The 27,724-nt window shown below is 36.2% G+C and overlaps 3 protein-coding genes and 3 long non-coding RNA genes across 6 annotated transcripts in view; 2 read left to right on the top strand and 4 right to left on the bottom strand.

The window, feature by feature from the left end:
* Positions 1–722: 722 nt before the first annotated feature.
* LOC127852552 (uncharacterized) lies at positions 723–11,775 on the top strand. Its single transcript, XM_052386506.1, has 9 exons — positions 723–850; positions 1,227–1,337; positions 1,508–1,624; positions 2,232–2,392; positions 3,001–3,247; positions 5,070–5,192; positions 5,539–5,727; positions 10,829–11,115; positions 11,655–11,775. The coding sequence occupies exons 2-9, from the start codon at positions 1,284–1,286 to the stop codon at positions 11,773–11,775; spliced, it is 1,299 nt and encodes a 432-aa protein (XP_052242466.1). The 5' UTR covers positions 723–850; positions 1,227–1,283.
* On the bottom strand, positions 6,574–7,562 carry LOC127853071 (uncharacterized). The gene is made up of 2 exons (XR_008036424.1): positions 7,381–7,562; positions 6,574–7,224 (listed from the first exon to the last, which is right to left on the bottom strand). It is a non-coding gene; the product is annotated as an uncharacterized LOC127853071 (long non-coding RNA).
* On the bottom strand, positions 11,404–27,255 carry LOC127852296 (ARL14 effector protein-like). Its single transcript, XM_052386221.1, has 4 exons — positions 26,910–27,255; positions 19,030–19,110; positions 14,381–14,508; positions 11,404–12,890 (listed from the first exon to the last, which is right to left on the bottom strand). The coding sequence occupies exons 1-4, from the start codon at positions 27,066–27,068 to the stop codon at positions 12,662–12,664; spliced, it is 597 nt and encodes a 198-aa protein (XP_052242181.1). The 5' UTR covers positions 27,069–27,255; the 3' UTR covers positions 11,404–12,661.
* On the bottom strand, positions 13,307–14,357 carry LOC127852299 (uncharacterized). The gene is made up of 2 exons (XR_008036183.1): positions 13,998–14,357; positions 13,307–13,840 (listed from the first exon to the last, which is right to left on the bottom strand). It is a non-coding gene; the product is annotated as an uncharacterized LOC127852299 (long non-coding RNA).
* LOC127852298 (uncharacterized) lies at positions 19,111–21,391 on the bottom strand. The gene is made up of 2 exons (XR_008036182.1): positions 21,022–21,391; positions 19,111–20,876 (listed from the first exon to the last, which is right to left on the bottom strand). It is a non-coding gene; the product is annotated as an uncharacterized LOC127852298 (long non-coding RNA).
* Positions 27,235–27,724, top strand: part of LOC127852295 (uncharacterized) — an 89,252-nt gene continuing 88,762 nt past the window's right edge. Inside the window, exon 1 of the mRNA XM_052386216.1 lies at positions 27,235–27,308. The gene's annotated coding sequence lies outside the window, so the exon portion shown is untranslated. The remainder of the gene's footprint in view (positions 27,309–27,724) is intronic.

Genomic DNA, 27,724 nt, shown 5'->3' with positions numbered 1-27,724 from the left:
TTAATGATGCAAAAACGGTTTGTATTACCGTATGCGTGAAACAGAATACTTAAATTATACATATAATACGCGTGTTTTGTTTATGGAGCTGCATGGTGATTGAATTTCATCATTGTCCAAAATATCAGATATTGATTATAGTAATATACACTATTCATTAATTTTATTAATGCTACGTTTGTATATATGTGTGTAATTCTCTATAAACTATTACCTTATCAATAGTAGCACACTGGTGGCGACAACTGTCGTTAGATTATGATTTTACTGAAAGCTGGAGAAATATACTATATGCAAGACATGTTTTCATAAGTACCTAGATTTCATGTAAAACGCCTTACTCGTTACAGGAGGCAAGGCCAAAGACGGGACGCCGTTATTGACCTTTCCAACAGATGCCACCGACTTGTTTGAAATTTACGCCACGGTGGACATTGTGCGGCTTTTACAGGCATGTCCACATTTTGCAATATACCAAGACTTCGGCTACGAGTAAAACGTTTGCAAAATATAGAATAATCATAACTCTGTTTGTAACCATTTTCAATGTCGCCATCTGTTTGGAATGTAGTTATTACATAAACAATAGACATTCGTGCGTGTTGAATCACATATTAAATATTAAAAAAAAATGCACAAAACGGAAAGCTAAATCGATGTTTCGCAAAATCCTCGTATTTCATTAATTTTCGATGATAAACGTCAAGAACTTATAAACCAAGTTCCCCATATTTTCTAGTTCTATGTCACACTTGCTGCAAGCGACCATATCTCGGTCATTGCCGAATTGAGCAGCGAGTGGACGGACGATTGTATCTCAAAACTGTCAACGATTCTGAACGAGCTTCAGGTTTGTTCAATCATATTTGTCTTCTCTCGTCGTTTAAACTATATTTCAAAGTCGTTTTCCGAATTGCTATTTTCTCTTTAGTTTATTCCTATCGAAGAAAGTATACCCTGGCATCGAAGTAAGTTGATTGAATAAATTATGCTGTAAAATACTGAGTTTCAGTTTATCGCAATGAAGTAGAATATCGTTAACCACATGGATATCACGGAAATTGGGACGTTATAATATAGAACAAAATCTAGTCATTTTCTATCTAAATCAATTACTGAAATAACAAGTTTGTATATCCACTTTAGCTGTATAACCTATTATTTAAAGTATACATTATTCCTTTAATATTATACGTTATACTAGATACATTATTTGTAAATAAAAGCTCACAACAAGACGCGTGAAGGAAGCGTATCTGGTGAAGACGGACAACCCGATAGAAATGTTGGATTTCTCAAAGTACCGGTCAGCAGCACTGACAATATACGAATGCCAGGTGGATGTAATTGGATTTCCCGGGTCTATGAAATGTTCAGCTATTGTTCCATACACGTATATGATACATTATACTTTACTAGATAAGTAAACGTGGTTATTTATTATATATTTATAAATAATTACAGCTTAAAACGAAATAAACAACAATACCGCGTATTACTTGCGCAGGTAATATTCCTGGATTCGTATGCTGACCTGCATGCACTGGTTGACAGGGACCAACTAACTACCGACTATGGTGGAACACTTCAATACAATCATCGGTCGTGGGTCGACTTTCACAAGGTGATTGAAAAGAGCAATTGGCTTATTTAATTGTAAGTTTTTAACACATACAAATCCGATTGTGGTTTACTTTCGTCGAAGTCCGTTACTTTTAAGTTAAATAGATAAGAGATAAAAATAAACCTGTATAAAAACTAATTTGAAAAACGCGACTTATTGTCGCAATAGGGAATTAATGTTGATTATCTAATAATTTTAAGTGTATTCATTAATCTAATTATATATATTTAATTCATGTTAAAGCATATATATTTAAATTGTTTAACTTAAATGTAATTTAAGATATCTATTTATTTTTCTGCCGATTGTTATACATGAAAATATCTCCGCTGGTATTATTTTGCAACGCTCTTTCATTTGCGGTGGGAATTTATTTTTAAGTTTTCGATTGATTTATGATGTTTTTGTTTGAGCAGGCGGAAATAAACGAAATGTATCACGACAAACATATTCATTTTTTATCACGAACATCTCTTATTGATTTTTGAAAATTAAAAGTGTTATGTTACTAAAAATTAAACAAGCATTGAATTAAATTTGGTATGACACATCAAACGTTGAAATGTTTTAGGCATATTATCCTATAATAGACGTTGAACTGTTTTAGGCATATTATCCTATAATAGACGAAGCATCGTCAACCAAAAACATGTTATTCGACATTGCTCGCTGCGTCCGCCATGCCCTGGGGAAACGTCGTGATGCCCTCGACGGCACGGATGCCCTGGATACGTTTGCAACTGTTAGGAACAAGAAAGCCGTATTTCTGTAAGGAGGTCGTTGTGTCGTATTTTCTTGTTTTTTTTTTTTTGGGGGGGGGGGGGAATGTATTTGCCGTATTGAACAGAAGTTCTTTCATATTGTCGCGATCAGTTGATGAGAGATAGATGAGAACTTACTCGTACCCTTTTAGAGTAAATTAAGTGCAAAATACATGTAAATTTGCCAGAAACTAAAAACTTCACAGGTAGAATGGGGAGGGCGTGGTGGTGGTGGGGGGGGGGGGGTCCTATAAATCCTCACACAAGTTATGTGGCCGAGCCGTGGATCTAACACGTAATCCCCAGGGATATGTAGTCAAGCGCTCAAGTCGACCCGGATGCTTTCTGCTTGTAAATGCAGTTAAATAACACAACGAGGTCACTGACTTTATACACGGGGTTGATGCGTAGTCAAAGGTTTTAAACAATGTTATAGACACAATAACGCTTGATTTTTTTTTACCAATGCACGAGTATTTCACAATTCTGTCAAATACCAGATTTACCTTCAGTTTCGTGAGGCATGCACCGTTCACTGTATGCTACTTATAGCTACGAATATTTGTTCCTTCATCAGTCATTGCCTCGCTCGACAGTTTCTTGTTGCTTATCCAGTGATCTAGAGCTTGAGAGGGTGCTTGAAGACGGCCAGGAATCTTTGGAGAAACTCCAGCATCCCGAGTTTGATCCCATCCTCGTGAAGCTCCCAGCCGGCTTTCTCAACAACGCTGTGGCGACATTAAACGACAATCTAGTGAAAATTAAAGAATGTTCAGAACTTGTTAAGACTCACTTTGAGGAGATGGAGATGGAGATCAACATGTACCACAGTCTGAAGGAATGTAAATACCAAGTGGAGGAGGTAACCTTCCGAAACATCCTCATTATTATCATTATCTTCGTCGTCATCTTTGTCTTCTTGTGATATTACATTTCATTTTTCTAAATATATTTCCGATGTTATGCTGTAAAGAGTAAGCATTTATATCATATCCACATGTTTCTTATTTATTTTTATTGGAATTGTTAAATGCTGTCAATATCAGGCTTACGTACAATATTGCCGGAAATATTTCTCTCGACGCAGATATCTTTTGATCCGCGTCCTGTGATGCCCGCTTGGACTGTATGTTTGTTCAAACAAGACTCACTTTCAACGAAAAAATCTTAAAAAATGTCGTCTTTGGAATATGGGAAGAAACTTCACGCACATGCATTAGGTCCGTTTTTTGCAATTGTATTTATCTTATGTTTATTGCTAAAACGCATTTCAGAAGCCAACTTTGCTGCAAAATGAATATTGTAAATGAAAAAGTGATATTTTAAAAAATGGAAGCGTTATTTCTTCGGGCGAAATGATCAAACGCTCTTTTTCCCAGTGGGCATCCAACGTTGCTGCAACGTTGTATTTAGGTTACATTCGAACGTTGCAGCTTGGTTGTCACAATGGTTTCTATGAAAGTTTTCCCGACTTTTTTTCCCAACGTTGCTGCGACGTTTTTTCCCAACGTTGCTGCAACGTTGTATTTAGGTCGCATTAAAACGCAGTATTTTAAATTCTTTTTTTTAAATAATATAAAAATTCTTAAACAATATATTTTATCCGGCGATATTGAGTTAAAGTTCATCTTAAGCATCTTTAAGTTTAAGCAACTGATTTGTAAAATTAAAAAATTGAATTTATAAAATTTACAAGAAATCATATTTTCATTAATGCTATGCATGAACTGTATTATTATAAAGTACGATTCCTACTCGGGGAGCGTTTCATTATCCCCTCTATAGACACCAAGTACTTGTTCTTTCTAGGAAACGGACTCGACAGTGTGCATATCTGCCGATAATACTCGAAAGGGCGGTTGGCAGTAAATGGTTTTTATTTTTATATTATTAAAAAAAAAAGAATTAAAAAATATTACGTTTGAATGCAACCTAAATACAACGTTGCAGCAACGTTGGAAAAAAGTCGGGAAAACATTCATATACACCATTGTGACAACCAAACTGCAACGGTTGAATGCAACCTAAATACAACGTTGCAGCAACGTTGAAAAAAAAGTCGGGAAAACATTGATATATACCGGTACCATTGTGACAATCAAACTGCAACGTTTAAATGCAACCTAAATACAACGTTGCAGCAACGTTGGAAAAAAAAAACGTCGGGAAAACTTTCATATATACCATTGTGACAACCAAACTGAAACGTTTGAATGCAACCTTAAAACAACGTTGCAGCAACGTTGGAAAAAAAACGTCGGGAAAACTTTCATATACACCATTGTGACAACCAAACTGCAACGTTTGAATGCAACCTTAATACAACGTTGCAGAAACGTTGGAAAAAAACGTCGGGAAAACTTTCATATATATACCATTGTGACAACCAAACTGAACGTTTGAATGCAACGTAAATACAACGTTGCAGCAACGTTGGAAAAAACGTCGCAGCAACGTTGGGAAAAAACGTCGGAAAAACTTTCATATACACCATTGTGACAGCCAAACTGCAACGTTTGATGAAACGTCCGGGTAATGTTTTGTATGCAACGTTGTGGCAACGTTCGGTAATGGCTGCCGACGTTGCGACCTAAATATCACGTTGCAGCAACGTTCGCAGAACGTTTGATACCCACTGGGTTATAACTCACGAAATAGGAATAATTTGCACTTTCACACTCCAGGTGGTGGAAACGATCTGTCTAATGCGACAGGAAGCGGAGGACCTTCCGGATATCGGCTCCAATTCCTGGGAGGCGTTCCACAATAGACAATACTTCATCAAGCACATTCTTACTCCATCAAAGGTCAAGTTTTACATTAACATATGACTGTTGAATTGCAAATAAGCATTATTCACTTTGTTTAACTTCAATCGAATTAGCCGTAAGGTCTACGTCATTTATCTGTAAGGTCTACGTCATTTATCTCCACTGCATCAGTGGTTTGATAATATATTTTGTAAATGCACGAAAAAGTTTTCAATTGTGATAAATTCATTTTTAAAATCATGTTTTTGTTTATGTACGTCGTGGTACCAGTATATTATGTTATTAACTTGACACTTTACTAATTGTTGCCTGCACAAAGATTAGGACGCTATTACAATAAAATACACAGTTTAAATGTACTCTTCTTCCATACCGTTACCAGGAAATCGTCGATTGTGCTGACTCGGTGCTGGCGGACCTCCATGCGGTAGGAATGAAGACCGGAAGTAGCTCGCGCACGCGCACCATGGAGGACCAGCTCAAGGCAGAGTTGGAGTCCTTCACACTCAGAATCAACCAACTCAACGAAACATACGTCAGGCTGCACTTGTTCTATGTGATATTCGACAAGGCTAGTGGCCTGATTCTTTCTTGTAAACATCATTACAATATCGCAGTATCTGTAAATATTAATATATTGTTTTTAAAATAAATATAAATAGAAATTCGCATCGATGCCCCAGCTATATTTCGCTATAAACAGATATGTTTGTTGTTTCACACATCACAAGAGCAGTAAATACATAATGTATATACCAGTCATTTCTTGCAGCACACAACGCCTTACCCTTATATCAGACATTAACCTTATAAGTACCATAGTTGTTGCATTCATAATGTACTTTAACAAGCGCTGTAAGATGACAGCGCGCTCGACTATTCAAAGTGCTTGACAGTATAACGTAAGCCATCATGGGGAAATTTGTCATATTCAATAAGGTCAAGGTAATATAGTGATATTCTCACTGGAAGGGGACCAAAATTGAAACATATTGATCGCTTATCTTTTAAAGAAGTTGTACATTTATAGAGGTATATTTTCCACAATCATGATTAATAATGAAATAATGAAAGCAATTGCTATGATACATGTACAAAACACTAAACTTAACAAAATTTTCAATTTTCTTAATATAAAAGGGACCATAATTCTATCAAAATGCCAGTAAGAGTTACATAACTTTGCCTGCACAGTTCCCTTATTATAGTTAGTAAGTGTTGCAAGTATGAAAGCAATAGCTTTGATACTTTAGGAATAAAGTGGACCTAAACACAAAACTTAACCAAATTTTCAAGTTAAGTATAACAAGAGCGCCGCATGACGGAGCAATATACGCCCGATTCGTGTGCCATTGGAGATGATACACTGATGATTGATGTATTTGTTTTGGAAATAAGCAAAAAAAACAACAACAACTTATATAACTGATATATTCATATATATGCATTGATATCAACTTGAACTAGAGCTTTGTCACTGAATGTGACTTATACCCCCATACCACTTTGACGCAGGATAAAAAGTTGTTTAAAAGTTTCGGATGAATACAATTTGAATTAGAGTCCGGACAAAGTGGCGCCGTTGAAAATGCACTAATTGACCCTATGACCTAGTTCTTGACCCGACATGACCCATATTCGAACTTGACCTAGATATCAACTAGATGCAACTACTGACCAAGTTTGGTAAAGATCGGATGAATACAATTTGAATAAGAGTCCGGACAAAGTGGCGCTGTTGAAAATGGACTAATTGACCCTATGACCTAGTTTTTTACCTGGCATGACCCATATTCGAACTTGGCCTAGATATCAACTAGATGCAACTACTGACCAAGTTTGGTGAAGATAAGATTTATACAATTTGAATTAGAGTCCGGACAAAGTAAAATGCACTAATTGACCCTTTGACCTAGTTTTTGACCCAGCATGACCCATATTCGGACTTGACCTAGATATCAACTAGATGCAACTACTGACCAAGTTTGGTGAAGATCGGATGAATACAATTTGAATTAGAGTCCGGACAAAGTGGCGCCGTTGAAAATGCACTAATTGACCCTATGACCTAGTTTTTGACCCGGCATGACCCATATTTGAACTTGGCCTATATATCAACTAGATGCAACTGCTGACCAAGTTTGGTGAAGATTGGATGAATACAATTTGAAATAGAGTCCGGACAAAGTGGCCCCTTTGAAAATGCACTTATTGACCCTATGACCTAGTTTTTGACCCGGCATGACCCATATTGGAACTTGGCCTAGATATCAACTAGATGCAACTGCTGACCAAGTTTGGTGAAGATCGGATGAATACAATTTGAATTAGAGTCCGGACAAAGTGATGCCTTCCGCCCGCCGCCCGCCCGCCCGCCAAGGGGTTTCACATAATACGTCCCGTATTTTATACGGGCGTATAAAAAGGGAACATAATTCGTACAAAATGCTTGATACAGTTGTCTGCTCTTGTTTATAGAGGGGGGGGGGGAAGGGGTACACATGGATGCCAAATATCAAGGGGCTATGTTCAATATTTCAAAAGTTTTTGCAAAACTTTACTGTAAGGTTCAAGTTTTGGGACAGAATGACAGACAGAAAGAAAGACAGACAGGCCAAAAACAATATACCCCCGATCATTCAATCCGGGGGCATAAAAAATCTTTGACAAATCAATCATTTGAGTTATAAATAATCAAAACAAGAGGCCCATTAGGGCCTGAATCGCTCTACTGCTTTAAACACTGTGCACGTTTGGAAAGAATAAGATGGAAACTGTGTACTTAATCGCACAAACAAGGAGAATTTTCTTAAACTCAAGGGGAGATTATTGTGTACTTATTTCTCCGATACTGCTCATATTCAATAGGGTTCAAGTCCTCATTGATATAAAGATACTGTGCAAATTTGGAAATAATTGGATGAAAACTGTGGAATTAATTGCGTAAACAAGCGGGATTTCAAAATTTTCTCATAATCAAGGGGAAGTCATTCTGGACTTATTGCTTCGATATTGCTCTTTTTAAACAAGAGCACCGCCTTGTGGATGCAGAACGCTCATCTATTTCTTTGTAAAGGTGAAGGGACCTATCTCAATACTTCAATCACAAAGGAGGGAGGGATGGGGTGGAGCGGGGTGTATAGTGTGGGGGGGGTGGTCATTTATTACATTATCTTTCAAAAATGCAAAAAAAAACGGGGGGGGGGGGTCTTGGGTGGGATAGTTGGACGGTCTTTCAAAAAATAAAATAATAAAAATAAATATTTGTGTTTTTTAACCATGTTTAAAAAAAATAATTTTTTTTTTTTGGGGGGGGGGGGGGGCGGGGAGGGGGGAGGGTATAGTGTGATGGTGTCATTTATTAGATGATCTTTAAAAAAATATATTTCGGGGGGGAGGGGGAATTCTGGGGGGGGGGCGTGTAACAATGACAAAAAACATCATTCTGGACTTATTGCTTCGATATTGCTCTTTTTAAACAAGGGCTGTTTGTAAAACATGCATGCCCCCCATATGGGCTGTCAGTTGTAGTGGCAGCCATTGTGTGTATACGTTTTTTGTCATTGTGACCTTGACCTTTGACCTAGTGACCTGAAAATCAATAGGGGTCATCTGCCAGTCATGATCAATGTACCTATAAAGTTTCATGATCCTAGGCGTAAGCATTCTTGAGTTATCATCCGGAAACCATTTAACTATTTCAAGTCACTATGACCTTGACCTTTGACCTAGTGACCTGAAAATCAATAGGGGTCATCTGCCAGTCGTTTTCAATGTACCTATGAAGTTTCATGATCCTAGGTGTAAGCATTCTTGAGTTATCATCCGGAAACCATTTTACTGTTTCAAGTCACTGTGACCTTGACCTAGTGACCTGAAAATCAATATGGGTCATCTTCCAGTCATGATCAATGTACATATGAAGTTTCATGATCCTAGGCTTAAGCATTCTTCAGTTATCATACGGAAACCGTTTTACTGTTTTGAGTCACTGTGACCTTGACCTTTGACCTAGTGACCTGAAAATCAATAGGGTCATCTGCCAGTCATGATCAATTTACCTATGAAGTTTCATGATCTTAGGCCTAAGCGTTCTTGAGTTATCATCCGGAAACCATCTGGTGGACGGACCGAAGGACATGTGCAAAACAATAAACCCCCTCTTCTTCTAAGGGGGCATAAAAAGAGTTTGAGTCCTCATTGATACAAAGACACTGTGCAAGTTTACCAAGAATAGGATGAAAATTATGGACTTTATCACATAAAAAAACTGAATTTTCATTTTCTACTCAAATTCAAGGGGAGATAATTCTGGACTTATAACTCCGATATTGCTCATTTTCAATAGGGTTTGACTCATCATTCAGATAAAAACACTGTCTAAGTTGGGAAATAATTGGATGAAAACTGTGGACTTCATTGCGTAAACAAGCCTTATTTCACAATTTTCTCAAATTCAAGGGGAGATAATTCTGGACTTTTTACTCCGATGTAACCGATTTTCAATAGGGTTCGAGTCCTCATTAATATAAAGACACTGAACAAGTTTGAAAAGAATCGGATGAAAACTGTGGACTTCATCGCGTAAACAAGAAAAAGTCTAATGCACGCACGGACTGACGACGGAAACCACACCATGACATAAGCTCTTCAGGCCTTTGGCCAGTAGAGCTAATAAAAAATCTGTACAGTAACTGTGAAAAGAACTTAAATTCTTGGTAAGGAAATATAAAATCTGAGATTTATAATTATATAAATTACTTCCCTTGAAAAGAATTGTCTTTAACAAATCTCTATTTTTAGTAGCAAATAATTAAAAGCCACTACCGTGACTGTAGATTCACCACTCAAAATGTGCAGCTCCATGAGATACACATGCATGCCAAATATCAAGTTGCTATGTTCACTATTGAATAATTATCTTCCTTTAAAGCTTATAATTTCCCTTGGATTTGTATTTTTTGACCTTAGACCTTGATGGATGACCATGACCTTTTACCACGATGTGTTTGTCAGAAACACAATGCCGCCTACTGCGCCACTTTGATTTATTTAACAAAAATATATAATTTGGCAGGTCAGATAATTATGTCCATTTAAAGCTTATTACTTCCCTTGGATTTGTTTTTTCGACCCCATGACCTAGTTTTTGACCTGGCATGACCCATATTCGAACTTTACCTAGATATTGTCTAGATACAACTTCTGACAAAGTTGTGTAAAGATTGGATGAAAACTATTTGAATTAGAGAGCGGACACGAAAAGTGTGACAGACTGACAGACAGACTGACTGACAGTGCGAAAACTATATACCCCCTTTTCTTCGAAAGGGGGCATAAAAAGGAACCTTTTCATTTCCAATGTGATCTTAACATTAATGTTACTGGCATTGTTGTTGCATGCGCTGCATCATCTTGATATGATGACATTGAGCCAATTTATTATGAAACTTTATCATGCCCAGGTCTGGTCAAGAGCTATGCTGTCCGCTTTAAAGTCAAGCAAGGTTTTTGTGTTTTCATAAACAGACAGGGTAGATCCTGACAGTGCTAACCAGATGGGCTCGATCTACTTGACAGCATATGGCATAACACCCATTTTTCCATGTGCAATGTACCAAATTATTAAGTCACTCACTTCAGTATACATATATGTTACTTGCATCTTTCAGGCTAAAAGATGGCTCAATAGTTTGGTTCGACATCTAGAAAAGCATCGCAACAATACTCCAACACAAAGGAATGATCTCCATATTAAACAGGATACAGACACATTGGCCAACAACTCAGGTGAAAAGTGGCAAACCCCATCAACACAGAACACATGTGATGCACGATTGACACATTTCCTCCAGAAACACCCTGCTCCTAAAGAACAACACTTATTGCTGCTGAGTAAATATGTTCCATCCAGTGTTCAATCACATCACATACAGCAGGCCCTGGAGCTGGCAAAAAGGTAAGTACATGTACAAGAAGTTAACCCATTTATGCCTAGAGGACTCTCCCATCCTTTTAAATTGGATTAATTTATTTCCAAAATAAGGGATGTCTAGTATATTTATTTCTATATTTAGAATATTTCTTACAGAAATTCCTTTAAGCAAACAGCGCAGACCCTGATGAGACGCCGCATCATGCCAAGGCCTGTTTGCCAAGGCCTTTTTTCTAGACACTAGGCATAAATAGATTAATAAACACATCTATATACATGTATAGATTTAGTGCCTATTGTGGAGAATGAAGACAAGTGTTGTTTATTAATCACAAATTTATTGCACTCTTATTGATCTCTCAATCATTAATTTTACAATACAAAAATGTTCTTTATTTTCACCAATGTCAAGACTTTTTTGTCTGAATGATTGGAATCATAGAATCTAGCCAATCTACTTAACATTTTTTGTTTATTTAAATAGGCATGACTTAATGTTCATACTTGACTTAAAACACTTTTGTTTGTGAACTAGAACCTTAAGACCTGAAATTGTGTTTCAGATTGTCAAGTATTTTGATAGCCATAGAACAAGAGAATGTAACAAATGCGAATCTCCACTCCATCAGTTGGAAGACACCGAGTATAGACATTGACAGCTGCCATGAAGTGACACTAGTATGAACAGAAATCTTAAGAATCTTGATTTAAAAACTGTACAACTATTTTAGTCTTTAAAGAATATCAAGATTTTATAACAATCGAGATGGATTTAACAGTAAAAGTACCAGTAGTTTTTAACTCTTTCAGTGCTGGAACCGAAATTTGAAGGCCTTAACAAACAGTTTGGACCCAGATGAGACGCCACAGAACATGGCGTCTCATCAGGATCCAAACTGTTTGCTATTCTGATAGTATTCTTTGAAGAAAAAAATCGAAGAAATGGCTAATTTTGAAAATTTAGCAGACAACATTTTAGCAGACGAAAAATTTCCCAGCATGCAAATGGGTTAACTGGGGCTTCGGCTATTTCAATCCAAGGATTATGTTATTCAGTTACTTTGAATAATTAACATTCAGCTATTACAAGTATTACAAACAACTCAATAGCTATGTTTGGTTTAAACAAGAAATAAGTATAGAAGAGCTGCTGTTATATTGCACAACAAAAATATGCCTGCATATGGTTTTTGCATATTGTATGCCCGAGTGTTCTTTAGCGTCCTAGGTTACAAAGTGCAATAAGGGACAACATATTCCGCTAAGATTGGATTATTAGTAGAAGTACATTTTTTAACAAAAATTTCCATAAAAGCGTTAAGTGTTTCCCTGATTAGACTGTTACAACTGCACAGGCTAATTTGGGACTCAAATTACACACATGCGTTAAGCTTGATTTTCACATTTGTACCAGTACACATTTGTAGCCACTCAAAGAATAGGAATATTCAAGATACATCCAGTTTGAGTCTGACAATTTGTCTTGTGCTGTACATCCACATAACACATGATCACACTATCATATATTTTATCATTTCCAAACACACAGGTTCCATTCAACCAAACCACATCAGGTCATTGCCTCTGGAGGCCAGTTAAAAGTAGTCCCAGTGCCCTCACTCTCAACTTTTTCATACACCCACTTCCGGTTACACCTACAGTCACCACCACATTTTTCTGATTTGCATTTTGGGCATGGAAAATGGCAGCCTATGCAGTCCACTTCTAGGCAGTCACACAAATCCCTGCCATTAGCAACCAATAAACCCTTGTCATTGTACATCTGGTTCTTCTTTGCCCTAAAACAAAAACAGTAATGACAGGCGAAACAAACATGAATGTAATCTAGAATATACAACTAGTCTCAGCTATATAGTGAGGCTTGAACATTCATAGACTATTTACTTATACACAATCAAACATCTTAATCATTATTTTACTCTTTCATAAGATAAGTCGTGGTATCCTTTAATTGAATGTTGCCCTGTTTTTGTCAATTTTGTAAATGTTCACTTGCATAGAATGTCCTTTTGAGAGTGATCTAAACCTGCTCACTAAACAAGTTGATATGCATACGTATACCAAATCAGATGTTATATTTAAACAAGAAATGTGTCCACAGGACACGGATGCCCCCAACTGTAACTTTGTCACTACATAAAAGTATAACTGTGTAAACGCTTGGTAGAAGTCATTAGCTTTTTTCAAATCCTAAACGCAGATTTCGAACCTAAACGCGGACCCTAAGTTCAAGGTCAAGGTCACAGGGGTCAAAATTTGTGTGCGTATGGAAAGGCCTTGTCCATATACACAAGCATGCCAAATATGAAATTGCTATCTGAAGCGACATAGAAGTTATGAGAATTTTTCGAAATCTTAACGCAAAGGCTGACGGACAGACGGACGGACAGACGAACGGACAGTCCGATCACTATATGCCCTCCTTCGGGGGCATAAAAATGTCTTAGAATATCAAAATAAATCAGAAAGTCACATAAACTAGAGAGCAAACAACATGCTTAATCCTTGAAATGCACTAAGTGACCCCGTGACCTAGTTTTTGACCCGGCATGACCCATATTCAAACTTGACCTAGATATTGTCTTAATACAACTTCTTACCAAGTGTAGTTAAGATCAGATGAAAACTACTTCAATTAGAGAGCGGACACCATGCTAAATCCTTGAAATGCACTAAGTGACCCAGTGACCTAGTTTTTGACCCGGCATGACCCATATTCGAACTTGACCTAGATAATGTCTTGATACAACTTCTGACCAAGTTTAGTAAAGATCAGATGAAAACTACTTCAATTAGAGAGCGGACACCCTGCTAAATCCTTGAAATGCACTAAGTGACCCCGTGACCTAGTTTTTGACCCGGCATGACCCATATTCGAACTTGACCTAGATATTGTCTGGATACAACTTCTGACCAAGTTTGGTAAAGATCGGATGAAAACTATTTGAATTAGAGAGCGGACATGAAGTGTGACCGACCGACCGACAGACAGTGCAAAAACTATATACCCCCTTTTCTTCGAAATGGGGGCATAAAAAAAACAGTACAACTTAACTAAATCCAGCCAACAACATAAGTTTCAAACTCTTGCAATGTTTGGTCCGCAAAATATATGTAATAATATTTGTTAAATCAACACATTTGAAATTACAATACAATGCCATGTACCGAACACATTTACCAAACACATTTACAAGAAACTTTGTTATAAACCAATCTTGTTCAAGCATTTAGTTCATGAGGAATCTCTTATTTAACTGCTGCTCACGTTTTATCCTTATTTAATCTCCTGTTCATTTTCTTTAGCTCTCTTGCACTTCTTTCAGGATCAAAATCATCCATGAACTTCCCCGGATTAACAAAGTTCAGCATTCTAAGCTGCTTAGCCTGCTTTGTCTGAAACATATATGAGTTTTGTTGTGAGAAAACTGGGCATAATGCATGTGCGTAAAGTGTCGTCCCAGATTAGCCTGTGCAGTCCCCACAGGCTTATCAGGGACGACACTTTCCGCTTATATGACATTGTTTGTTTAAATGAAGTCTCTTCTTAGCAAAAATCCGATTTAGGCGCAAAGTGTCTGCCCTGATTAGCCTGTGCGGACTGCACAGGCTAATCTGGGACGACACTTTACCCACATGCATTATGCCCAGTTTTGTCTGAAACATACATATATATGAATATATCCAATGTTCATAAACAGATGTTTAAAATCAGATTTACATTATCATATATATATAATTTACATGATGTAAAATACAGTTATTTCATGGGCAGTTGTGGAACAGTGAAAACTTTAGCCAGGAGGTGGAATGGATGACTTTTTGACTGTTGACTCTATGACAAAGGGATGACTTTTTGACTGTTGACTCTATGACAAAGGGATGACTATTTGACTGTTGACTCTATGACAAAGAGATGACTATTTGACTGTTGACTCTATGACAAAGGGATGACTATTTGACTGTTGACTCTATGACAAAGGGATGACTATTTGACTGTTGACTCTATGACAAAGAGATGACTATTTGACTGTTGACTCTATGACAAAGGGATGACTATTTGACTGTTGACTCTATGACAAAGGGATGACTATTTGACTGTTGACTCTATGACAAAGGGATGACTATTTGACTGTTGACTCTATGACAAAGGGATGACTATTTGACTGTTGACTCTATGACAAAGGGATGACTATTTGACTGTTGACTCTATGACAAAGGGATGACTATTTGACTGTTGACTCTATGACGAAAAACGAGGGCAAGAGTTTATAATATATTGTTATGCATTACACTAATAGATTTAAGTTTTGCCTTTTCACTAAATGCGCATGACATAACTGTTTAATTGTGTTGTATTTCTATTCATGATTGCATAGGGCAAATGGAATACATTTCAAACAACAAAGGAGTTCAACATAGCATTCCAGGACACACAAATTACACACAACAGTACAGAAGAATATGCCAATGCCATCAATTACATCATTCGTTATTTCCAGACAAGTTTTAACTAAAAAACTGACTTTGAATGAGTGAAAAACAGGACTTATCTCTGTGAAAAACAGGACTTCTATCTGTTTTAATATATTGAGAAAACATGTCAGTAATTGACTATCTATCCATCACTTTCCTGCATAGTATACTTAAAACTGCCCAATTGTTTCTTGCCATCTAAGGCAGTCAACATTATAAAATATAGAAACATCAAAGTTCCATGTGCAAATTGATTAACAAAATTGTGTCAAAGTGCCAGAATGAGAATATGTACTTGAAATTCAACATCGATCTTCTTTTAAAGTACAAAACATCACTTGATCTTTCTCATACATGTAGTTACCAAAATGTGCAAATATAGAATTAACAAGACATTGGAAAATTCATCAGATCAAAACAACTGTCAAACTTTTTGTAATTTTAATGCACAAAAATATGTAGCATAAATACATTATTTTTGCATAAACAATGGAAACAAGAGCTGTCACCATAGGATGACTTATGTCCCCTATAAACGCTTTATAGAAGTTATGAGCTTTTTTCGAAACCTAAACGCAGATTTCGAAACCTAAACGCGGACCCAAAGTTCAAGGTCAAGGTAACAAGGGTAATTTTTTTTTTGCATATGGAAAGGCCTTGTACATATACACATTCATACCAAATATGAAGGTTATATCTCAAGGGACAAAGAAGTTGTGAGCTTTTTTTGAAACCTAAACGCAGATTTTGAAACCTAAACGCGGACCCTAAGTTCAAGGTCGAGGTCACAGGGGTAAAATTTGTTGTGCGTATGGAAAGGCCTTGTCCATATACACATGCATACCAAATATGAAGGTTATATCTCAAGGGACATAGAAGTTATGAGCATTTTTCGAAACCTAAACGCAAAGTGTGACGAAAAGACATACAGACAGACGGACAGTCCGATCACTATATGCCCCCTGTCCTTCAAAAGGGGGAATAAAAAAACTTTCTTTTTAACCAAACAGTTTTGTGTGATTCTTAAATGATGTGATAAATTGATGTTTTTTTACTACCAAATTGTTCACATTTTTGACCAAGTGTTTTTAAACAACTGGAATAATTTTCAGACTCACCTTGCAACGATATTTATCCTACAGCTAAATGATTTTATAGAACAAATACGACTCATAAAGAAAAGATAAGGTTTTCTCCACGGTTATTTTTAGATCAGGTTTCTTCCACACTTATTTTAAGAACATTACGTAAGGACTAGTTTTTTTGGCCTTTCACCCCTGATTGCGTCATTTAGGTCATTGGGTACGCAGTCGTTTAACGAGTTTACGAGTGTGTGTGTTTACGATGGATTATTTTAATATAATGAATGTGAAAAACACAGTGTTTGGATATAAAACTGGAATGAAACTGGTGAGACTGCATTTTCGATTTAGTTAAAATGTCGAATGTTCTCGAATAACGCAATGTTTTGTTGAACAATTGATGGATTAAATTTAAGAAAAGTGTCAGTGAATTGTTCTTTAACTTTTCTAAGGAAATCAATGTCAAATTAAAATGGTAATTTCTTTGATGGTTAAGTCGTTCCTTTGTCAGTCGATCAAAGAATGTCTATCCACAAAGAATTGCCTGCTTACATCCAGTGCTTTAAAATGGAAAAGATGGATGGCGATGAAGAAATTTGTCTAGAATTTTAACTCGTCATGGAAGCAAATTAAACAGTACGAAAATAAACATGGACGTGGTTATTCTACAACTTCGGTGAGTAGAACAATACTTTTATGTAAGTTAGTATAAAGTGTGTAAAAAGATGAGTTGTTTAAAGACTAAAATTAACAATATCGGCTGGAATAAATGATGAATCATGCTTCACGTAGCCACGGCATGTGTCTACACATTTTGTAAATTTCAAAATGGCGGGAGCCATGTTTGTTTTTTTACAGTGGTGAAACAAAAATTGTAGTTTGAACACAACCGTCTGTGTTCTACTTGGTTGTGTTACATTTGGAACGCTGATTAAATTTGAATCGAGGCGTATAGCGATATTTTGTCTCGTTACTTTTCTTTTGCGTGGAATTCTTAAGGACTATTTCTATTTCCGTAAACAGGAAAGATCACAATAAATATTACTACGCAATGTAAGATTCAGTTAATTTAATGTGTTTTTGCTTTTATTTTAGGAATAAATTAAATAAAACAATATTGTAGGATAAATAGAATACTATGTTAGTGTGATTGTGTACTTAAATTTATCCCACTCGTGTCATAAAGGCTTACAAGGCGAGGCAAGCCTCGCCATGTAAACCTTTTTTCACTCGTGGGATAAATTTAAGTACACAATCACACTAACATAGTATTCTCTATTTCCAATTGAAACATCAATAAAACCTGCTAAAATCACAAATCTTTCATAATCACACACAAACTACTGACTGACTACAAGCTGCAGGCCTAAAACTTTTTCAAGATGTAATCTATCTTATGAATGGTGTCCATCTGACATGAAGACAAAGGTTAATTGGCCCAGTGAATTGGGGCCCATTTCCAGGAGTGTTGCATAATCACCACATGACAACAATGCAAGCACAGGAGCATAGGAATGTAGAATAAATGAATGAAAAGTCAAATAAGATCAACCACCACCACCGCCGCCGCCACCGCCACCACCACCACCACCACCACCACCACCACCACATATAAGGAAAACTGCCCCACCCCGTCGGCCATATTTTTCAACAGATCGGAACCATTTTCAAACTAAACCGAGCTATCATTGAGACAAAAAAAGACCAAGTTTCATGAAGATTGGACGATAAATGTGACTACTAGAGTGTTAACAAGGTATTACTATAGCAATATAAGGAAAACTGCTCCACCCCCTGGTGGCCATGTTTTTCAACGGACCAGAACCATTTTCTAACTCAGCCTAGCTATCATAAGAACAAATGTTCTGACCAAGTTTCATGAAGATTGGACTAAAAATAAGACTGATAGAGTGTGTACAAGGTTTTGCTATAGTCGTATAAAGAAAACTGCCCCGCCCCCTTGCGGCCCTGTTTTTCAACTGACCTGAACCATTTTCGAATTCAGCCGAGATATTATTGGGACAAATGTTCTGACACTGTTTCATGAAGATTGGATAATAAATGTGACTTCTAGAGTTTTTACAAGCTTTTTATTTAATTTGACCTAGTGACCTAGTTTTTGACCTCACTCACATTACCCAGTTTTGAACTGGACCAAGATATCTTTTGGACAAATCTTCTGACTAAGTTTCATGACGATCAGACAATAAATGTGGCCTCTAGAGTGTTAACAAGGCAAAATGTTGACGACTGACTACTGACGATGCACGTCAGACAAAAGATGATCCCAAAAGCTCACAATGAGCACATTGTGAGGTGAGCTAAAAAGATATGTCTGGAAGCCAACATCAATTGGTACCTTTTCCTCGTCACTGATGTCAAGTTTGTTGATTTTATCCAACTCTGCCAATACACGTGCATTTTGTGAATCTCTATGGGCCTGAAAATAAATATGAGTAGCGTTCTGAGAAAACGACTTAATGCATGTGCGTAAAGTGTCGTCCCAGATTAGCCTGTGGAGTCCGCACAGGCTAATCAGGGACGACACTTTCCGCCTAAACTCGATTTTCGGTAAGGAGGGACTTCCTTGAAACTAAAAATACCATAAAAGCGGAAAGTGTCGTCCCTGATCCTGATTAGCCTGTGTGGACTGCACAGGCTAATCTGGGATGACACTTTACGCACATGCATTAAGCCCAGTGTTCACAGAACAAGGCTCAAATATAGAACAATCTGAAGACCCTTCGTGATTTCCGTTAGGTTCATGTTTTATTGTGCATCGATAAAATGTTCTAATAATATGGATTATTCGACTGTAACAACTATGATACAATATGCTAAACAAACTTATTACTTTGTAAACTTGATAATTTTTATGACTAGTAGAGGACCAAGAGCGGAAGGAATTTCCACATAATCTATATGCTATTGCTACAACACAGTTTAATGAAATGAGATAGCTACAGAATCTAGGTGAGTGTTTTTATGCTCCCCCAAAATTTATTTTGGGGGGAGCATATAGTCGCCGCTTCCTCTGTCCGTCCGTGCACAATTTTTGTCCGCGCTATTTCCCAGCAACTAATGACCGGAATTCAATGAAAGTTTATGGGAAGCTTCACTACCAAGAGGAGATGTGCATATTATCAGCAGGTTCTGGATGGATGATTTTTCACAGAGTTATGGCCCTTTGAAATTTTCTATAAAAAAATTATTGTCCCCCCAACTACTGTGCCCTCAAGAAGTTTCCTTTTATCTGAATATATAGTGCAATATTGTGACAAAAAAAACCTTTGGGGAGCATAGCCCGTCTCCGACGGTTTCTTGTTTCATTTGTCTTCATGATGCAGAGACTGAGTCAAGCATTTGATGAGGCAAAATATGTGGCCACTAAATTATGTCATATGTCAAATAGAAGACAAGTAAACAAGACACTAATTTGTAATGACATTGCCATGATATATATCGTATTCAACATTAAAAATGTTTCAGATGTACAGAATTGTGAAGATATGTTTTTTTGGTTTGCATATCAGTAATCATTGTAAGTCAATAAAGAACAAATAATTTGTAGAAATACTAAGATTTAACATATCATTTCAATAGATATGTATTAAATATGACAACAGCTGATCTGAAAACAATATTCACATTAAAAATAACTAATGATAATGTGTTGTTATTATGGTTTTCTTTTTTACTCATTATTACAAAATCACACTGACAGGTTTAATCCCCACTGTGGCAGAGTTCTTTTAATCTCACCTAACGACAACAAGTACTGGTTCTACACAAAACGCAATACTCAGTGAATAGCCAGTGTGTTGATGCTCCAGAAGAAGAGCAGGCTTTATTCTGCTACGTAAAAAAGGTCATAAAACGGATCCGATCCCAAACCGAAATAATAAACAAGGGCTGTTTGTAAAACATTCATGCCCCCCATATGGGCTCTCCGTTGTAGTGAGAGCCATTGTGTGAATATGTTTTTTGTCACTGTCACCTTGACCTTTGACCTAGTGACCTGAAAATCAATAGGGGTCATCTGCCAGTCATGATCAATGTACCTATGAAGTTTCATGATCCTAGCCATAAGCATTCTTGAGTTATCATCCGGACACCGTTTTACTATTTCGGGTCACCGTGACCTTGACCTTTGACCTAGTGACCTGAAAATCAATAGGGGTCATCTGCGAGTCATGATCAATCTACCTATCAAGTTTCATGATCCTAGGAATAAGCGTTCTTCAGTTATCATCCGGAAACCATTTTACTATTTCGGGTCATCGTGACCTTGACCTTTGACCTAGTGACCTGAAAATAAATAGGGGTCATCTGCGAGTCACGATCAATCTACCTATCAAGTTTCATGATCCTAGGCCTAAGCGTTCTTGAGTTATCATCCGGAAACCATTTTACTATTTCGGGTCACTGTGACCTTGACCTTTGACCTAGTGACCTCAAAATCAATAGGGGTCATCTGCGAGTCCTGATCAATCTACCTATCAATTTTCATGATCCTAGGCCTAAGCGTTCTTGAGTTATCATCCGGAAACCATTTTACTATTTCGGGTCACTGTGACCTTGACCTTTGACCTAGTGACCTGAAAATCAATAGGGGTCATCTGCGAGTCCTGATCAATCTACCTATCAAGTTTCATGATCCTAGGCCTAAGCGTTTTTGAGTTATCATCTGGAAACCATTTTACTATTTCGATCACCGTGACCTTGACCTTTGACCTCAAAATCAATAGGGGTCATCTGCAAGTCATGATCAATGTACCTATGAAGTTTCATGATCCTAGGCCCAAGCGTTCTTGAGTTATCGTCTGACAACCACCTGGTGGACGGACCGACAGACCGACCGACGGACCGACAGACCGACATGAGCAAAGCAATATACCCCCTCTTCTTCGAAGGTGGGCATAAAAATCTGAATGTCCTTAAAAAAAATTGACTATATATATCTTCAATTTTATTTTTAACCATCCTACAAAATATATGTACATAACTATACCATATGCTTTTTTCCCAAAATGGCAAGGACAAGACCTGTTGTGAGAATATTTGTTGACAAAAAAATCCCAATTTTGGTCCTTTTTGTCGATATAAAAAATCCATATTTAACACTTTTATCGATAAAAAAATCCAAATTCGATCAGACTCCTTTTCCCAAAATGGCTAGAAAAACCCCTGCAGAGGAACCATGCACTTAATGGAAAGAAGAAGTTTTACATAACAAATGTTAACTAAAGCTATAAAAACCTGTATCTTTATAAAAACTTTATAGACACAGATTAACGGAAAGCACTGGAATATGTTTCTCCAATTAATTGTATTCTGATATGTCAAGGTACACATGTTCTTATTGAATAACACAGGTTGGTGCCTATGGGTCCTATTTTGCTATGCTAGAAGTGGTCAATCATTGATGAGTATGGTATGTTCCTCTTGGGTCATAGGTCCTTTTTGAGTCGTGATAATCAAGTTACCCTGAAGGCCCCTTAAAAAAGTTCCTTTCCCTAAGAGAAAGGCCCCTTCCCCCAAAGATTATTTCTTTCAAATGATAAAATTTTCCCCAAATTTCAAGCTAACTAAGGGAAAATATTCCCCTTTCTCCATTTTGTCTATAATTTCCCCCAAAAATAGAAGGCCAGGCCCTTTATAAAAATCAAGAAAATAAGTCCTGTTCATTGTCATTGTGTAACATCTTTATGAAAATTATCCATGGCTCAAGAGGCATATTTTGCCTGTCATTTTTCTGTATGTCTTTTTGAGTAGGCTTCGTCGAGAAATAATATACTGCATGAAAAATTAACTCTTTTTTTTAACTTGTAAAGAATTTTCAAGACTTCCAAGCAAAAAATATAGTTGAACGTTACCCAATTATTTATTCAAATTTAAACTGTTCCAAATTTCTAAATAAAAATGTCAACAAGAATAGTGTGTTGAAACAGTGTTGTGTTTTTAAGGGTCTCTGCAAAGGATAATGCCCATTGAGGTAAATTTAATGTGTTTTTAAAGTTTATTCATAGCTTTCCATAATAAATCATGAACAATGTCTGTTAAGTGTTGAGCACTGATTAACTGCGGAGAACTGCGGTTGCATTTATGAAGGGGTGCATCACAGCAAAAACAAGACTATTGCCAAGCAATATATATCCTCTACTGGCTCCACCATTGTCAGAATTTTTTTATTTGTTGCCATAGCAACCAGAATTTTTGACATAGGAACAAAATGAAATGACGTGCATAATGTCCATATTGACATCTATCCATGTTTCAAGGTTCATGAAAAATATGAAGAGCATTTAAAGTTATTGCAGGATCCAGAAAAGTGTGACAGACAGACACACAGAGCACAAACCTTACATGTAAGTCCCCTTCGGTGAAACAGTTTAAATGGACTTGCTTCAGGTTAGCTAAAGAAACTTCAGCGTACAGTTTATATAGTATTGACAGACCTGTACCTTTAATGTCAGGCCAGTCAAAAATCATAAAAAGCGACTTTCCAAGTTATGGTACAGTCGGTCGGGTAGTTCCGGATCACTTGCGTAAATAATGGTGTTAATATTTTTAAAATAAAGCAATTGCTTTCAAAACACTTGGATTGTTGAGACATAATATTTGATCTTTCAGGCCATATTCATTTATTAATACTTACCAATACATTTCTGATGCTAATTTGAACTTATTCACTTGCATCAAGTCGGCTAGTTCCGAATCGAGTGCGGTAATTTCGGATCACTCGGACTATTTGGAAGATGTAGGTCAGGGAGCATCTCAAAACTTATTTTGACTGTCAACAATTATTTTGCCTGTCAAAACAAATGATGCATGTATTAAATAAACATCAGATAGGTTCGTTTGTTTCAGTTTAACAACTGTCTGGCAATTTAAAAACAGTATAGGGTGTGTCTGTACACAAGTCTGTCAAGACGAATAAATCTGTTGGCAAGTATTTATGATTTGATTTAAAATGGATTCCTCTGTATTATTGGTTATATAAAACAAACACAAATACTCAATACAAGCAATTTATTGATAAACTCAAGATACCTTCTTGGGAAATAACATAGTGTGATAACATTGAACAACAATAGAATCACAATAATGTAAAAAATGTATGAAAATACGACATATGTGCTTATGACTAGATTTTTTTTATGTATGACTAGAACATATTTGTATAACAAAATACAGAACCTTTCACCACTCAAAATGTGCAGCTCCATGAGATACACATGCATGCCAAATAGACCAGTTCATTGTTATTGTTTTGATTCCCGATTTTCGCGCATACGCAATGTACTGATAGTCAAAAGCATTGCTTACAGCCCGCAAAGCATATGGATAACGAGACTTGTTTAGTCAATAAATCGAAAAGAAACTAAAAAAAACAACACCTAAATAATATTTTTAAAAATATAATATTTAGTGCCAAAAGAATGCATTAACACATTTATTTGCATTTTAAAAGAACGAGTCATTATATAGCATCAAAGTAATTAAGATTGTCTGAAGACTGAACGACAGACAATTCGACACAACAAAGAGCTCTATGCATTAGCCGTATAATTTTTTGCAGAAAAGCTTCAATAAAAATAATGATACATCTAATTATAAAATTATAATTATCAATTGCACGCGTAAACTAGAGTAATAAAAAACTAGGCATAGAATGTGTCAGTGTTTCATTGAAAAATACGTACTACAAAGCCCCATTAAAGCGAAGTTCATGACGGTATTTACATGAAATTTTAATTTGGATGGGTGTTGTTCAGAGAATGACTTGAGGAATATTAACATACAACTGAAAAACACAACCTCACATGATGCAAATTGAACTGTGTATTCATGTAACGGTATATTGTAAACTCGTTACTAGTGATCGAGTATGAGTGACAACTATCTAACATTTAACACACACACACACACACACACACACAAACACAACATAATATATATACATATATAATATAATATATACATATTGTTTCATTATTATTTACCCCCATTGTCGCGGCCATTGATGTCAAACGTAATTTCTTGTTTTTATGATGTATTTCGTGCATTGCCGTAACATTACATCATCATCGATGCCCGCTAAATATGTTAAATATTTTTTATTTACATTTTATAATTCATAAATACTTTATTTTTTTATAAATAAAACGGGCTTGTATCTTTACCGTGTTCAATTTCCGATAATCTATAGACTTTAAATTTGAACAATATGTAACATATTTAATTTAAGCAACTGTTAAGTATGTTGGCGGTAAATTTATTCAACCAAATGCCTAGTTACTTAATACTACCAGAATGAAAACATGGTGGCATCAACAATTGCGTTTAATGACCAGACTGTCATCTGCCACCTAGTGTGATTTATGACACCATGTTGTTATTTAGGTCTGGACAATATCTGATCAAAACGAGATAATCGGATTAGGCAGAACAAAGGGGCAATTAAACACCGGAATACAAAGGCTTAAACGATTTTAAGATTGATGCAAACAATCAAATGAAAACTATTGCATTTAATTAAATTAAATGTTTATTTAATGTGTCAACATGTTAGTTTTCCCGGACCAGGGTATAGGTCCCTGCCCAGACAAATACCATTATGGTTAATTTGTAAATGTTTTTTATTTGGAATTGATATATTTATTCATTGTGTTCAATCTTTTTTGTTTCAGTAGCGTAGAACAACTTCTTCGAAAGGGGGCATAATTATAACCTCTGGAATAAATTTGCTAAAGAAATGGAAAACAATACTAGATATCAAGTTACTTTCTTGGTAAATAACATAGTATGATAACATGTAACAATAATAAGATCACAATAATGTAAAAATATATATAAGTATCCGCATCAGCCTCTTTGCCAATAACTGTGCAGAGCACCCGTCCTTTTTAGGACCCATCAGTCCAACTTGACAATTATCTGAAATGCAAAATCACAGCATAAATACAGATTAAAAATAGGATAAATATTAAAAATATTACCAATCTCCTTCCAGCAATACATCTTACCATTATTTATTAATCCATATATTTTTCTATAGTACAGATTTTAGCACTTCGTTTTTTTTTTATTACTCCGCTATTATACCTTTAAATATTATAACTTATTATTATAACACACATAAACATAAAAACAAACCAAGATGCATGCAACAAATGCTTCCTGTATGTGTTAGCCTTGTCCTTGAGACTTAGACCGAATGCCTCATAACTGGTTTGCATAATAGACCTCAATCAGATGCATGAACTTGTAAAGTTTGGATAACCAGGTCCGTAAAGTTTTATTTTATGAGCAAAGTTTTGGGGCAGACAGACAGACAGAATAAACAAAATTCAATCTTATTATCTGTATTTCTCGACATTGAAGTCACAAAATAGTATTATATTTAAATAATTCCAATGAAACAATATATCAAATTTATGAGAAACTAGGCACTTTCATTTCATATATATACAAAAACTTTTGTGGTAGCTAGAGCTTAAAAATATTACAAACACAGTATTTAATCAATAAACAACTGTTTTGAGATTTTCCCCAATCAGCTGATCCGCAACTGACATGTACACGAGGTGCAATTTCCATGCTTTTATTTCCATTAATCATTAACATATACAAAAATCACTCACTGGAATTTAAAAATAATAATAAACAAACAAATTCATACCAAATGTACAAGCATTTACCAATGAAATGTGCTTCTAAATCGACTTTCAAGTGTTGACGCTTGTTATAGATAGACGGTGCGACGGTAAAATGACACGACTGTGATAGTTACCAATGCGTGATTTTCAATGAAAACACCGTTGAAATAAGAAGCAAAACTTTGTAATTGCTCGAAATTGATCACATTTTCCAAAAATCACAGTTATATTTATATGTCAATATCATTTAGACTAATATTTAAATTTAAATCACAGAGTTGATTTGGAATTACCCGAGATCCGGAACTACCCGATCGACTGTAGCCAGTACTAGCTTCAGGTCATCTTTCCTACAGTGGGACTGACCAACCTCTCCTCTGATTCACCAACGCTGAAAGGCTCTAAAACCTTTCTTTCCAAATCCAGATCTCAGAATTCACAAAGTGCCTCTTGCATACATGTTACTTATCGCTGACTATTGTTATTCATAAAATAGTGGGGAACCAAAATAGTGGAATGTAGCCTTCGTTCGCGAAATTACGTTACTACTTATACCAATTACTGTTAACGTACTAACCTTCATAGCATTCAATGACTTCACGTTTGACAAGTAATTGGAAACCGTATTGTCATCATCCGAATCGTCATCGATGATCATAACATCATCAGCATCATCACCCGAGGCTGAGCTTTTGTGTGTTGACATTTTGGTAGGTTTTCTGGTTACCGCTCTCATACAAGATATTACCCTAAACGTTTAAGGGGAAATACAAGCCAGATTATTTAAGTTGAATACTTCATCTTCGTCATGTATGCTAAAGCTTTAAAGGCTAATGATAAGGGCGAATAACTTCAAATAAGATTATATGAAGAAATGTTGTCTACCGACAGGAACCGGAAATGTCAGTCACGTGATTTTTGGCGTCAACTATGGTGGACATGTCAACATTTGTTTCTATGTTGTGTCATGTAATTGGTAAATCAAGTTATTAGCACAACATTTTAATTTGTATGCAATAGAAATTGATCAATTTCGAAAAATGGTTTATGCACTTGGATTTTTCTGTAATTGTCAATCTTAGAAATCCATTCTGAGACTGACGTATTTATACTCCTATAAATATGAGGTCGATTTACATCGACTAAGCGGGGTAGCTTACGTCTAATTATTTGGACTAACGTATTTAATGATTACGAGTCAGTTGGTGTATCTAGCACGGGTGCTGGATGTTTCGGTAAATGACCAGTTCGGTAAATTGATTTATAGAGTAAAAGTCGTGGATGTTTCGGTAAATTGATTTTATATAGGAGGTATACCTACAACGAGGTGTTAATGACACCTATTATCGGCTTACAATAACATTGGGGGCATTTATTTGCAAACTGTGGATT

This window comes from Dreissena polymorpha, chromosome 12 (assembly GCF_020536995.1).
Source record: "Dreissena polymorpha isolate Duluth1 chromosome 12, UMN_Dpol_1.0, whole genome shotgun sequence".
Classification (NCBI taxonomy): domain Eukaryota; kingdom Metazoa; phylum Mollusca; class Bivalvia; order Myida; family Dreissenidae; genus Dreissena; species Dreissena polymorpha.
Note: the sequence above shows the minus strand (reverse complement) of the source record. Positions and strands in the feature narration are given on the sequence as shown.

Excerpts from the sequence above, each read along its gene's own strand:
- LOC127852552 (XM_052386506.1), top strand. The coding sequence starts at position 1,284 with ATGTTGGATTTCTCAAAGTACCGGTCAGCAGCACTGACAATATACGAA. Across the intron at positions 1,625-2,231 it reads CGTGGGTCGACTTTCACAAG|GCATATTATCCTATAATAGA; the intron begins GTGATTGAAAAG and ends GAACTGTTTTAG. Across the intron at positions 3,248-5,069 it reads GTAAATACCAAGTGGAGGAG|GTGGTGGAAACGATCTGTCT; the intron begins GTAACCTTCCGA and ends TTCACACTCCAG.
- LOC127852296 (XM_052386221.1), bottom strand. The coding sequence starts at position 27,068 with ATGAGAGCGGTAACCAGAAAACCTACCAAAATGTCAACACACAAAAGC. Across the intron at positions 19,111-26,909 it reads AGTCATTGAATGCTATGAAG|GCCCATAGAGATTCACAAAA; the intron begins GTTAGTACGTTA and ends ATTTATTTTCAG. Across the intron at positions 12,891-14,380 it reads AGATTAAATAAGGATAAAAC|GGCAAAGAAGAACCAGATGT; the intron begins GTGAGCAGCAGT and ends TTTTTGTTTTAG.